This window comes from Pyxicephalus adspersus, chromosome 12, assembly GCF_032062135.1.
Source record: "Pyxicephalus adspersus chromosome 12, UCB_Pads_2.0, whole genome shotgun sequence".
NCBI lineage: Eukaryota > Metazoa > Chordata > Amphibia > Anura > Pyxicephalidae > Pyxicephalus > Pyxicephalus adspersus.
Window position 1 is genome coordinate 26,429,229 of NC_092869.1, and position 15,698 is coordinate 26,444,926.

A 15,698-nucleotide genomic window follows, 5' to 3' on the forward strand; every position below is an offset into this window, starting at 1 on the left:
ACAACCAAGTAAGTTTGTTTTATTGCAGAAGAGACTTAGCTTGTCCCCTCTGCAATAAAGAGCCTAGGGTTTAAACACTGTAAACATGCTAAACCAAAAATTTGTTAATGACTGTTTTCAGCAACAAGCGTTTGTGCAGATGGGAGAGGGGAGGATTATTATTATTATTATTATTATTAATAAACAGGATTTATATAGCGCCAACATATTACGCAGCGCTGTACATTAAATAGGGAGGATGAGCAAAGGCTCTGTCCTCCCCCCCCAAAAAAACAATAGTAGTCATTTGCATCAGTTGTTTAGTGATATGGCAGTACAGATCACTAAAGGACCTTGGAGGGGCAGATACTAGATTTTTGCCCATGACAATCACAAACGTTTGTGTTAGGCAACAAAAACCTAGTGTCTGTACACAGCTTTATTTGTTCCCTTTTTAGCCAGTGAATACAGAAAGTTTTTAGTAGTATCTGTTGATATAACAGATAACCTAAAAGCTGATAACTTCTTAAACTATCCACTGCACTCTTACTGATTCCATTGTTCATGATAGAAATCCTTGTGTGGCAACACTACCCCTGTATAGAAATGGTACTGCAAATGACCATTGTCACCCCAAGACAGAAACTCTACATTACTGTAAGTATCATCAGAAAATAAAGAGCTTGCACCTAAGGATTTATATGCTACAACAATTTTGTTCTTTGGTTTAGATATGCTTAATACAGTGGTGTCAGACTCAAATACACAACGGGCCAACCTTGAAATGTATTGAAAAATTTTAGGAAATTGTTCCTTCTCTTTTTTCCTTTATTAGATATAAACTCTTTTCATGTGGAAACAAAGAGGTTTTGCTTCACATTCAATCTGTAACAAGCTTATATTAGAAAAAGTGTCATAATTTTTTTTTTTAATTTTATTTAAGAAAAAATCTTATGCCACTTTCTCCGTTTGTAGCCATCTTAATTAATTTCAATGGTATCCTTTTTGCACAGGCTAACAATAATAAAAAAAATATTCTTTAATGAAAATCCAACCATTCAAGTCAATGCCTTGGAGTAGCATGGAAAAGTACAGCTGAGGTAGAGTGCTGGAAATGCCAGACGCGACCAATGCGGACCTAATTCTTATGAGTGGCCTGCCGCTGAAACTCCCTCCTCATTGAAATAGCTCCGCTACTGAAATTCCCGGCATTATTTGTGTCTATAAAACAGTCCAATGTGGGGCCACGCATAGGCAGAGAGGGAGCCTGCTGGTCTATAGAAGCGAGTGATGCCGGGAATTGTAGTAGCGGCGCTATTTCAATGCAGCGGTGGATCAGCTGCAGTTCATATTTAGGAATCCTTTGGGGCCCAAAAAAAGGAAGTTGGGGGCCAGTTTTGGCCCCCAAGCCAGAGTTTAACACCCCTGTTTTAATGGGAGAAATCGTTAGGGATGGGCTGATGATTTTTGTGAATGTATTTTCACTATAAAAGTAGTACTTTTTTAACTGGAAAAAATTAAATAATATATAATAATCTGAATGTCACATTTAAGGGAAGGTTACCAGTTGAGTTGGGACTAAAACCTATTGCTGATAAAATTATTGGAATGCCAAAGAAATAAATTCTAATGGAAACTAATATCCCCAGCAGCAATGTCAAAGTAACATACCTTTTGATAATGTGGGTGTATCAAAGGATCCTTTGACCTCATAGCAGGTGCTACCATCCCCTCCACACACCAAGCACCGATCCTCTCTTTTAGTTGAATCCAGTACATTGTCACAACCAACAGTCTAAAACATCAAACCAAAATCAAAATCAAATCAAAAATCAAGAAGAAACAATGTTTAGGATCCGCAACTGTTTAAGATCCTCAACTAGCTGGCTTTCAACATATATGACAGTAGAATAAAAACATAAAAGCCATTCCTTCCTTAGTAATACCTCCACAAATTAAAAAAAGAAAAAAAAGCTATGTTCCCAAACCCACTAATAATTCTCCATAACACAACAGAACTTTGGGGAATCTTACCTTACACACCCCTTCTACACAGATATCCCTCCTGCCTGGTTCACAAGGGGTTCCATCAATAACTGCACTCTTGTGTCTATAGTAAAAGTTTTCTCCTTTGGGTATACAGTTTAATTCACACTTATTGGATGCTTGGAAAAAAAAGTACAAGTAGTCATAACATTAATTTTATTGTGCTTAGAACAACAACATCTGTTCATGGCAAATGTTGTAAATTCATTGGGTAAACATAAGCAATATGTTACACAAGTACATTTTATAGACTTGAATATATTCAGGGTGTCTAGTAATTATTTTCTAATATGTCAGGAGATAGGTTCCGATCATTCTAAGCATTTACCAGGAGTGGTGGCTTCACTGGCCAAAGTATGATGGTGGTTACGTTTTAACAGCACTACAATTACAACAACTACTATTTTTGGGGAATGTTTTTCTACTTCAATTCATTTTAATTCATTTTTGAAAATGTAGAAAATGAAAGTATGTTTATATTGAAAACCACATGTTTTTTTGTAATATTAATATATAGCTAAATAACATAGTAAACATTTTAGGCCAAGTAAAAAATTGCATGTTCACAAGATCACATGTTTACTGCCAAAAAGCTAAATTTTTATGCATTTTACCCAGATATATGGATACAAGATAGATATCAAAACAAACAGAAAAAATAATGCTACTATGCTTATACATTTATGTTTCTATACCTCCATAGTATGGTAACCATTTGTATCTTTTCCCCTGGAATTCCATGCCATCATATTCTGAACATTGCTCGGCACGAAAATCCCGTGAGCCATCAGGACAATCCTGTAGGTTGGAAAATGAAAATAGCATCACACATAGAAATTTGTATTTTTATATACATGATATTTGTCGGCTACATGATACATATTCATAATTTATATTTATCATATTTTTAATACAAATGTAAAAAACATTGTATTGATTTTTTTCACAGCGATTCTAACCTGCACATTGCATGAACGATAGTTTCTGGTTGGTCCAATGCAATTCGATCCCCCATCTGCCCTAAGGAATAAAAAAGATCAATACTGCAGTTATAAAACTGTGCTCAATCCAGCAATGTAATGTCATCCACTATGATTTAACAGCATGCATGCTATTTATCACACCAAAATCTAATCTAAAGACCAAGGTGTATGTAGAGTACTTGAACCAATCTATTAGTTTTGCTATTGAGAATTTCTGCTATAGTGAGGGCAGCTCTTTATTTGTTGGATTGACCACCAGAGGTCCCTGTAACTCAATGCAATGAAAATGACTGAAAAGAGAGAGGGACACAAATACTGGGAAGTTTAGTTTGCTATGTATTGTCACAAAAAAGATATTGATAATCTGTTGCACAAGAGAGGTTTAGTCTGTGTATCTCAGAGCTATATTTGAACATCCAATCTATTTCTGATTTTAATGTTGTAGAACATGATTTGATCTGACTTTCGACTTCAGTGCACTACCTAAACTAGGACCTTTTCTGAGGTCTCTTTTCTGATTATATTAAATTTTTGGAATTATTTCCTTGCCATATTTTTTCTTGCTGTGTAATGTTGACAAATTGAGGTCTTTGAATGGATCACTAATATATACTTGTGACCTTTTTGGGTATCACATACGAAATATGACTGAGGTCAGTTGTAAGAGTTCCATAATAATACCCCACTAGGTGGCAAAATGCATCAGAGTCTGTTGATCCAGGGAACATCCGATTGCCTCACAGGATCAGGAAGAATTATTTTTCCCTTGTTAGATTATATTGAACCAGGGATCCTTCTGCTAAATCAACTATGTCCACAGGGTTTTTATCTGGGATATGTTTATTTCTCTAGTGGTTAAACATGATGAAGTTATGTCTTTTTTCAACCTTACTATGTAACTATGCTCATATAGGTCTTGGGAGGATGTACTTACCCTACGTCCTTGCTCCTGCAATTTCCTTTCCTGAGCCTTTTTAGTAAGTGCGTTTTTCAAAGGACCCTATCACTGATTATATACCCTACAATGCAGGAAATAGTAAATATGCAATGTAAGCGAGGACATAGAGGGCCTGCACATATCCGGTGAAACAGGATCTCACCTGCTGCCAGAGGAGCGAGGGATGAGGTAAGTAAATCTCCCTATGTTACCCTTAGACATTTACTCTTGCAATGTGGGGTAGCAAAGGAATATGCTACAAAAAGATGCCATTTTTTACTATATGTTACAACAAGTACTTTTCCCTTTTACTTCTTCCCTCAACTTCCTGCCAACAGCAACCTTACCCTTCATAAATCCCATGAACAAATGTTATATTCCTTTATAATTTTTACATTGATTTATATGTACTGGTTATTGTACCAAGCTATGCAAAACTTTATTTTATAAAACAGCGGTTGCAAACAGGTGGTCCCCAGAAAATTTTGGTGGTCCGCTCAGAAAAAGAACCCCGCTGGGGGGGTGCACCGGTCAGAGCCACGGACCACAACCCTTTTACAGATCACAGGGTTAGGGCGGTGGGTTGTGTCTCAGACCTGCGATGGGAGAGTGGGTGGGTTCCGGCATTATGATGTCATTTTTGGGGGAAGTGTCTTCCCCTTTGAATGACACATGCTCCGTTCATGGAAAAATTTGCAACCCAAATTATTTTCTATGACAGAGGTGCCTGAAGGATAAGTCTCATGGCTGGGTTACTCTGCAAGTCTTTAAACTGCTGAAACTATAGTTAATGGATAGCAGACATTAAACACGCTAGAGCAGTGCTTTATGACTTTTTTAAAATATGGGAACCCTTCTATATCCATAGCTCACAGTACATTAGTGTGGTCGTCAGTTGGAGGAATGCCTACAACATTGCTGGCTATTTGGAGGAATGTCGCCCTTACAGATAGCCAAAAACAAGCTGAGAGGTCCAAATCACTAATAGCTCAAGAAACCTCAAGCATTCTCTGGAGGAACCCTGGTTGAGAAACACTGCACTACTGCTACTGCTTCTGATCCATGGAAATGACTAATAGAATTGGAAATGATTCACCAGGTGGGAAATTAACATAGTTAAAACAAAGAAAACAATTTTTAACATGTTAACCTAAATATCACCTAGTGACAGGATTGACTTTATTCTGACCATGCCAGGACACATGTCAAACCTTGTGCTGCTACTGGCACTGAATTAATTTAGTCTCTGTTAATCAGTTAATGTATAAAAATCCCCTTACTGCAATCAATTAATTCAGCCCAGTTTAATTTGTGTAGTGTCAGAGATTATCCCAATGACGGCAAATACTGTCAAGATGCACTAGATTAAGCCAGTGTCCCTAGGGTCAACCGTAAATATGAGATGTACGTCACTCGCATTGATGATTATGATTAGAATTGGAAATCCTTGAATGAGCAAAATGAAATCTTAACCAATGTTACAGTAATTTCTAAAGAACAAGTGAGCAGAAGCCAGATCTTTGACATTTATCTATCATGAAGTTAGCTTTTTATTGCATAAATATAGTATGTATATACTATGTATATATATATATATATATATATATAGTATTATATATACATAGTATATATACATAGTATATATATATATAGTATTTTTATTGCATAAATATAGTATGTATGTGTATATAAATAATGTATAGAAAAAAGCTCAATTGAAATAAACATTCTAACCAAAATATTCAAACAATTGTCTGTAGCTATTACCCATGCATTGTACAGACAAGAAAAATATATAAATGATAAATTCAAAGATGAAAATAAATGTCTAAACTTAACTGACATTTAAATTGTAATAAACATTGGAAGCAGCAATAAAAGTGTGTAATTCTCAGTAACTATTGGCTATAAAACTGATTTCAGCTTATTGCAGTCTGATTGGTAAAAATATTTTAACTGGTCCCTGTCACCATTTGCATTATTACATTTTGTCTATGAAAAGCATATAAGACTAGCTGCTTTATTAGCTAGATACATTTTTAAGGCTTCACTTATTTTAGGAGGCAGCAAGCAAAGACTTGAATTCCAATGAACTCTTGTGCTTATGTTAAACAAGTTTCAGCTAAACTTACACAAGTGTTAGCTGGCTTAGATTTATTAGCTAAGAGGACTTTCCAGTGAACAAAACAAATGAGATCTGCCCAAATAAATGACAGCATTGTTTACCAGGTGAAAATATTGATTTATAAAACTGTACCCACACACAACATGTAAACCTTCTTTGTAAATGACATGGAACACAGCACAGCACAGCATGGAAAGTGATGGTGGTGTGTGAGGGGGTGGGGGACTGGGGACATTTTCATGGGTGGAGTAATGACAGTAAGGACACGACTCCAGGGGTGAGAGTAGCACAAGGGTGGGAGGGGGAACCTACTGGGCATTTACAATTTTATGGTTGGGCATTGGATGCAATGCAAAGAGCATTACACAGTATAGGTAGTTGGCAGAGAGATAGGAAAATTGTATCAGAAAGTTGTCTTCCTGACTATGATGTAGGGAAAAAGGGGTGCTGGGAATGTCTTTCATAGGGCATCAAAGTGGCCTTGAAAATCTCTTTTACTCTAGGTGAAGGTAGAGTGCAATCATCTAAAAAAGGTGAAGCTACACTATCCCTGGGAAAGGGTCCCCTGGAAATTCAAAAATATTTTGTTGTAAAACTTACAAAACAGTGTTAGAAGCAGTGTGGTCAGATCACATTTTGTTCAGAGGGAAAACTGTACAGGTAGTCCCTGGGTTACATACGAGATATGGACTGTAGGTTTGTTCTTAAGTTGAATTTGTATGTAAATCAGAACTGGTACATTATTTTTATAAATGCAATTAGGACCAATGTTTGTCTTAACATATTATTAGGCAGTGTGGTGTCAGTTACTGTAAAAAAATCCTGACTGTGAGTTAATCACAAACAAAGCAAACAAAAGAAAACTTTATGGAGCCTAGACATTCATTAACTTCTGGTGCAAGCTGCGCTTTGATATGCAAAAAGAAACAACTGCAGAGTTTGTCTCGGTCATTAAAGAGTTAAAAAAGCTTGCCAAACAGCAAAAGATTTCTTCTGCAAGTCATGCAAACGGCCCCCTTCCCCCATCAAGCTTTTGTCCTGCACAGGAGCGAGCAGGAAATCCCCGTTCCGTTCGTATCTAGGAGACGTCCGTATGTCAGGTCTCCATAACTCGGGGACTGCCTGTATATATGAGAAGTAAAGCATTTGCTGTCATTTAATGTATCATTCCAACCAACAGATTTAGCAAGTAGAGACGAACCACTCGGTGAGTCCACAATTTAAATTCACCCAAAAACAAATACATCCAACATGTTTCAAAAAGGGGCAAAAAACTCTTCATCAGAGAAAATCCCAGGTAAGGAGGCACATCAGTGTTGCAGCAAACTTTGGGGGAGGTATTACTGATATGTAGTAGTTAGTACCTACTAATAGTGGCCCAGTGAAGTATATCAAGTGAACCTGCAACAGGGTCATTGGCATGGGTGCACAAATTGATAGAAAAATTAATGCAGGCCATGAAAAATGGTGTCCAAAAAAAACAGTACATTGTACTTTGCTAAATATGGGGCTGCATAAATGCATATCATTCGGATATGCATACCGATCCCTGTCTAATGCTGAAATGGACATGTAAATGTTAGGATTAGACCACAGAGCAATAGAAAAAGTGACCTGGTCTCATGAATCTTTTAGATCCTGCAGATGGCCAGGAAGGGAGGGCAGTAGGATGTACAGTGGGAAGAAGACAGGTTTGCTGAGGTTGTACAACTTAAAGAATCATATCACTTAGAGAATCTTGTTGCCAGACACCACAGGACAGAAGTCTTGTGGAGTCCATGCCTTGGCAGGTCAGAGATACTTTGGTGGCACATAGGGGATCTATATAGTATTAGGTAGGTGGTTTTAATGTTTTGACTGCTTGGTGTATATTGTACAGAGTGTATATTGTACAGAGTGTATATTGTACAGCATCTACCAGTGTCTTTTTACAAAAGTGGTATTATGTTTTCAAATATTCAGAAACAAGAATAGAAGAATTATTTAAACTGGATAAAAAGGGATATAGTGCTACAAAAACTTTAACGCAAACAGTCCAGAAATAAAATATCATGAAAAATAACATAGTAAAAACTTAGAATGTAGCAAGGTAAACTAGTGCAAACACATTCAAAAATGCCCCAAGGCCCTAAGTGAAAGGATTCCATACAGTCCAGAAGAATAGGGATCTATTGAATGGGGTATGGAGAAGGAGGGGGGAGGAAGTCAGGAGATGATAGGGAAAAAAGGGGTTCAATGTCCCATCTGCAACAAAAGGCAAATGTATCTCTGCAAGGAAAAAAANAAAAAAAAAAACAAATGGGACCAGCCAGTAACCTAATCCAACAGGGAGGGATCAGAGCAGAAACTGGAAGGAGGGGTATTTCAGGAGTTTTTCTCCAGATAACAGAACAGTGTTGGAAGCAATCAGGTAAAAAAAACAAAGGTAGTAAAAAGAAAAGCTAATCATTTAAAAAAAAAGTTTATACAGTTGTTGGAAATAAAGCTCAGTTGTAGTTGTGGCATTGAAAGAAAATCTTTAAACTACTTCTGTCTTAAGGATTCTGAATATGCTGATTCAGCATAGCTATAAGAACAGAGATGTTGCATCTCCCTATATAGTTCTAACATGTTAAAGTATGTGAATATTATGTGAACCTACATAAGTAACATACAACACACAGGAAAAACTCCCACTGATCACTAAATCTAAGGATTAGGACAACCCAGGATTTAGAGCAAAGACTTTATTAAGTCTTCAAAATCTTCTCTACAGTATAAGTATCCAAGTAGATTGAGTAAATCTTAAAAGTGGAATCATTTTTATAATAAAGTAAAATGTAGCCATAATATTGTTGTCGCTTCATCTTTTTTTTTTATTGTTATAAACTCTACTTAGTAAAACACTGGTTTTATAAGTGAAAAAAAAAGAATTGGTATTGAAAATAGAGATGCAGTAGTTGAAGGGAAGTCCCTAATAATTACAAGATTCAGCCTATACACCCTCCTATCACTTATATTACCTTCCATTCACCCAAATGTGCATTACATTTGTATTCTGCAATACCTTTACCTATATATCTGAAGTCAGAGTTGGACAGCCTAACTTCTATATTATACCCATTGTACCCAAGCTATCCTATATACAGTAGCTATATTATTTTGTGTCTTTTATATCTACCAGGGCTTCTACTTTAATGGCTACCATCATGGTGGGACAGGTGTAATTTAAAGATGGCATGTACAATTTATTGTATTATACCAATTACTCTCATAATATGTAGTCTGAGATCACTGTCCTGTTTATGCGTTTCTTTCCACAGAACAGCTGTAAAATGATCCCACCACTAAATTATGTACAGCCAGGACTGGTTTTCTCTGCTTTGGTTTCATAGCAGTCACCCAGCTGTAGTTACCGCCTTGATATCAATGATCAGAAGCATTCATACAGCTATCAGGAAGATCCAAAAGCCTAACCTAAAATCAGCACCATGGTTTCTCCTTGGGAACTGTACTGAAACTATATTAAGGCTTAGAAGGATGCCGGTAAAGTTTTTATGGGTTTTTTTTCTCTAAATAATATTGATCTCAAAATATATATTGGTATAAAACATAAATACTTATTCTTGAACAAGAGAATATAAAAATAACCACATGATGACTGAAATAAAAATGGGCTAATTTTATTTCTTTGTTAATCCACATCTTTAATAGACCAAAGACAATAAAATCCAATCCTGTAATGAAAGTTTGTACCTTCAGGCAAACCTACAGATTTAAAACAGGGCTTACAGAGCTTGTAATTCAGAGGACTAAGCATTCCATTAAAACCCTGTCAGAGAAATGTGGCTTTAGGGGATCTCTTGAAGCTGCTTTTATCTGGGAGATGGAAACTATTGCTGTACTGCAGTATACAATGCCTAGTCTTTCATTTACTTGTGGGTGTGATGTTTTTATAGTATGGTGAGGGCATGTAATGCCACATACCTAACAATATAACACCTGGTACGATTTTAGAAATACAATGGCATCACTGTGGTTTGAAGAATAAATAATTACAGGGTATAAACCTGTATAATACATTAGTGTATAAGATGAAGAACTATAAAATAACCCAACTGGAAAGCGCTGTTAGGGACCTGACACCTTAAAAATGTGGTATATATATATACACACACATATACATACATATATATATCAACCCTTCTTGTGCATCATGTTGTAGACAGCACATCTAATATAGCATATTATACCAGAAGCTTACATTTCATCAAGAGTTGGGTATCAGTTGGATTCTTTATTTCAGGTCATAGAAATAGGTCAAAGCAGTACATGAACCCTCACATACAGATGACTAGCAAGCATCCTAGGTTTTGAAAATGTGGTTACTTACCTGCGGGAGTAACACTGTCGTTCTCTAAAACTTACACCTCCACCACAGGTTCGGCTACATTCTCCCCAGTCACTCCAGTTGTCCCAAAAATCACTTTGTCGCTTCTTCTTATCTGCCTGCAAAATATTACAATTAAGAGGGTGGTAAAACACAAATAAAAAAAAACAGATGGTGCACTTTATACACTTTATACAAAGAAAAAGCTAAATCATAACTATTTCTGTAAATTATTCTTTTGAATCAGCAGAAAGACTTAACAATGATAGAACTAGTAGTATCAATAAATAACATCTAGAACCTAATTTATCTACGACGGAGAAATCTTTGTGGTGAATCAAATATAAGTTCATTATGTTGGGTGACAAACCTGACTCTTTATTTATTTTATTTTATTTTTTTTATTAAAATCTTTATGCTTCCCTCCCCCTCCCCCACTACCTCTAGACCTACTTTACAAAGGTTATTCTTTAATTTGCTATTAATGAAATTAGAAAGAATTCATGCTGAGTTAACTGATAAGTTTTAACTGAAATTTTTAACTGAAATTGATTTCAGTGTGGAGGATGTGATGAGGGCCATCAAATCTCAAAGATCTGGCAGTGCTTTGGGCCTGGATGGCCTCTCCAATGTCTAATATAAAACCTTCTCATAGTTGCTATCCCTTCCTTTGGCCTTGTACTGTAATTTTTTTAGAGAAGGCAATGCAGATGTCTTAGGTGACAATAAGGCTTCTATTAGTGTATTGCCAAAACCTGGTCAGACCACATCAATATCTCAAACTACAGGCCCATTTCCCTAATTAACTGTGATCTTAAAATATGACTAAAATTTTATCTGAACACCCTAACAATTTTCTTTCACAGCGACCAGGTAGGCTTTTTACATAACCGTCAGGCTCCAGACCAAACTCATCGGTTAATAAGCCTAATACTTGTAATCTTTGGGAATAGGGACTTTGAGATCTATCGAGAGGCCATGCTGTTGCCAATTGACCTTCATAAAGCCTTATAAAATTTGTCTTAGATTGATCTTACATTTTTATTGGAAAGAATAGGGTTTGGTCCCTTTTTCTTGCAAGTTTTGTCATCCCCCTATTCCATGCCCTCTGCTCAAATTTCAAAGGATCTGATCTCGGATCTTGCAGATAGAAAAGGGGGGCCAGACAGAGTTGCCCCTAATCTATTTACAATTCCCGTAAGCAATATAACCCCTAAGATTTATTCTAATTGGCTATTGCTGACATTAATGACATTTGTTGTGGCTCCTCTGAGCAAAAATGTGGTTTGTTTGCAGATGATATTTAAAAGTACATTTCTGCCACTGCTGTGTCCCTTCCTAATTTATTTTAAATTTTAAACTCTTTCTCTGCGGTCTCAGGCCTGACAGTAATTAGAAGCAAATCTTTGTCCCTTAACATTAACCTCCTGAATGCTCGTGTTTCCCTAATTTCAAGAAGCTCTAATTTTAAATGGGAGACAAAATCCTTTCCTTATCTGGGCATTCATTTGACCCCAACGTTTATTACACTTTACCAATCTAACCGTTTTTTAATCTAATTTTAGGGATCTGAACAATTGGGGAGTCATTTTACAACATAGATCTGCATGCTTGAGTGATATGAGATATTAGGTGTTAGCACCTGACAGAACAAAAGTTTTTCAATGTCTAGGTTATGTTAATACACTAGGCTGTACCGTTGAGTCTATGAAGCGGTTGTTGGGTAATAGGAATTTACTTTTTCTGCAAAGGCCCATAAATTGTTACAGAAACTCCTTCAAAAGATAGGAAAGTATCCTAATAGAGTAATATATTTGCATATTTCACATGGAATTTAACAGATTGCACGTAAAACCCTGACAATAATAAATAGGCAGCCAATGGACTCACCCCTAGCAAATTTCAGTTGAAATACTTGAAGATTTGTACACATTTTTTCCATAGGCAAAATGATCTCATATCTGGCACAAAATCAGACAACCGGATGATGTACAGATGTAAATATACACTTATGCTGAGATTTTTAACAACAGGAGGCTTCAGTGACACCGAAAGCATGGAAAACATTTTGAGAGTTTGTAGAAACACATTATTTTGAAAAACAGAATGCTTCATTGTGTAGAGCAGCTTATGGGGTGTTAAAATCACAAAGATGTGACATTCTACAGGAATGAAGGATCACATGTAGTAAAAGTAATGTCCTCAAATGACTTTATGAAAAGCATTGCATAACTTACGAAAAAGTAAACACTAACTTGATAGTATACACAGCTAAATGTCTCAAATTAATAAAAAAAAACAATTTTTAGTTTTTATTCCTTCTGTTGGAGCAAAGTTTCCCACATTTACTACATTAGATATTCTTTATTGCATCATATATTTGCCAAGCACCACCTTACACACTGATCAGCTATAACATTAAAATCACCTGTCTATTTTTGTGTAGGCCCTCTTGATCCCCCAAAACCACTCTGAACCATCAAGGTAAACTCTACAAGATCTGAAAGTGTATTGTGGTAACCAGCATCAAGGCATTATTAGCAGACCCTTTAACTCCTGTAAACTGTTAGGTAGGGACTCAATAGACTAGATTTGTTTTTTTAGCACATCCCATGGATGCTCGATCAGAATAAGACCTTGGAAATTTGCATGTAAAGTTATTACCTAGATCTTGTCCTGTCTCTCAAACCATTCCTGAACATTTTTTTGTAGGGCAGAAGAGTGCATTATCCTGCTAAAAGAAGGTTTGCAACACTCTCTAGGTAGGTAGTACATGTCAAAGTTACAACCACCCTAAAAGTCAGGACCCAAAGTCTCCCAACAGAACATTGTCCAGAGCATCACACTGCCTCCTTTGACCTGCTTTCCTCCCATAGAACATCCTGCTTACATCTCTCCCCAGGTGAACGATGCACCCAGCCATCCACATCTAAAAGAAACGTTATTCATCAGACCTAGCCACCTCCCTCGTATTTCATTTTTTTAATGTCACATCCCCATTGTAGGGTACAGGGATCACCATAGGTACTCTGACTTCTATGTAGCCATCCCAAAATGCAAACACATGATTCTTTCATGATAAGTATTACGTTTTTCATCAATTCATGATACAATAGCTTCAATCTATCTGACTAGCCTTAGCACCCAATGCATGCTATTTATCTAGCCATAGCAATTTGCCCACTTTTCCTGCTTCCAACGCATTATCCTAACTGAATGGACTGGCTACTGAGTATATACCAAGTGTTACTGTAATACTAAAATCAATGGTATTATTTTACCCTACATCTAAAACTTTAACAAAGTAAGGTTCAATTTTTTTAACATTCTATTTAACAATATAAATAATAGAAGCTTGTACTTACTGAGTATGCTGAATCAAATATTAGAGTCAATATGACGAACAGCAAAAGTGCCTTCATTTTACCTAAGAAGGAAATAACAAATCTTCAGTTAAAATGTTACAGAACAAGTTATTGTGAGGTTGACCAAAAAAACCCCAAAAGGATTGTATGCACCAGTATGCCCTATTAGAAAAGGAAGTTTTTCAAGAAAGAAATATGGGAACTGCTTATGTTTTTTTCACTATCGTCATATAAAGTCTATAGTCAGTAACTTTACCTAGGTTGTATATACTTGTTGATGGAGTAATTAATATGGAATCACTTGGTCTAGATCAATTATGAACTAAAAGATTAAAAAAATAAATAAAAACGCATCAAATCTCACAATAAATCTATCAAAAACTAGTTTATATCAACTGGCTAAGTGTGTGGGAGTGTTGGGGAGGGAGGGTTGCAGGTGCACAGGAGGGAGACAGCATTGAGCAATACAAGGCTAGTAGTGGTTCTATGAGGGTACAAAGGGCACCTTTTTCGGTCTGTGTCCCCTTATATAGTACCCTTTAGGTACTGAGAGAACTCTTCAACTATCCGCTATCTACATTGTGTTCTACTTTTGTATAACACCCCACCATGGAGCTTCCTTCTCACCCCCCTGCCCATAGAACATGTATTATTCATAAACAGTCACCCAAAATGATCAAAACGATTGTATCATGCAACAGTAACTGCCAGTGTGTACTTTTATTACAGGCTAAACAGATGTTTTTTCTCAGTAGACAACTGAAAGCTACAATGTGTTGATTCTTGAAAACAAAAAATTCATGGCCTGATAACATATCTGAACTTTGAACAGAAGCGATGCAGCAGATAGATCCTGTGTATACATTTCACTGAAAAATTGTGTGCATTTCCAAACACATGTCATGGATAGTAATAAACAGAAGTAAAGTGAAATCATTGGCTAACGCAGGATTCTAGAAGCCATGAACAGTATTACTGTTCCCAGGAAAAGAAACAGATCTGACATGTAAATACAGGCCTACCTGTTCTTCCCAAACGTTTGCTTTTGGCTCTGTGTTTGTGCCAACATGCAGAATGGCAGGTCGTTTCATGCCAAGCTTTGAGCAAAGACCCACTCTCACAGGCCTGCCAGCTTCAAGAACATCACTGTTTAGTCTCTGTCTGTTTTACACTCTGTCATATAAAGAGACGCTTTCCAATAAACAGGAGCCCCAGATGTTGGTTTAGTTGATGGCTTGAAGCTGAGAAATTAAAATAAAGAAAAGTGATGATGTTCCCTTGAAACTACTTACTGTCAAAAACACAATCCCCCATATCACAGAATAGTTAGTACTAATGATTGTTACTATGCATGCTTAGATCCTATATAACATATTATAAGTAAAGAGGTGTACAAGGCATGATGTTTTTGTTCTTTTGTTATCTATCATTGGCAGTATTCCTGGCCTGTTTGCACTGCAGCTAGAAGCCTATATTCGTACATGAAAGAAACATTCTCCTCACAGTGTAAATCTAGATCCAGTACACATACTTTGTGTACAGGATCACAAAGGTAGGTTCTGGATGGGAGGAATTTTTCCACTTTATATAAAGCATGGTGTACAGAGTGTGTACTGAGGTAGGAGTCCAGAAAAAAACAGGAAGCAACTAGCCACTAGCTAGTTTGTTTCAGTGCTCTGGAATGGGAAGGGAAAGTAGTGGGTGAGCGGTCTCATGCCACCTGGGTACACACCTGGACAGAAAGTCTGGGCCATAAATAGCACAGATGTACTATAAGAGGGGTCAGTCTCTGTTGTAAAAAAAAAAGGCAGCATTAAAGCTTGGAACCGATTGGATGCTGAGCTCTGTGCCGAGGAGCTGTATTTCCTCTGCCTGAAGACTGCTGATTGGACTA

The 15,698-nt window shown here is 36.7% G+C and overlaps 1 protein-coding gene across 3 annotated transcripts in view; it reads right to left on the reverse strand.

The window, feature by feature from the left end:
• Positions 1-15,698, reverse strand: part of PAPLN (papilin, proteoglycan like sulfated glycoprotein) — a 55,907-nt gene that overhangs the window by 21,970 nt on the left and 18,239 nt on the right. For 2 of the 3 annotated variants that reach the window (XM_072427408.1, XM_072427406.1), the window contains exons 2-8: positions 14,827-15,045; positions 13,805-13,866; positions 10,443-10,558; positions 2,985-3,045; positions 2,721-2,823; positions 2,014-2,144; positions 1,651-1,774 (exon numbers count right to left, since the gene is read on the reverse strand). In XM_072427408.1, coding sequence (XP_072283509.1) covers positions 1,651-1,774; positions 2,014-2,144; positions 2,721-2,823; positions 2,985-3,045; positions 10,443-10,558; positions 13,805-13,861 — 592 coding nt within the window. In that variant the 5' untranslated portion in view covers positions 13,862-13,866; positions 14,827-15,045. The remainder of the gene's footprint in view (positions 1-1,650; positions 1,775-2,013; positions 2,145-2,720; positions 2,824-2,984; positions 3,046-10,442; positions 10,559-13,804; positions 13,867-14,826; positions 15,046-15,698) is intronic. The other variant, XM_072427407.1, reaches the window with a different exon arrangement.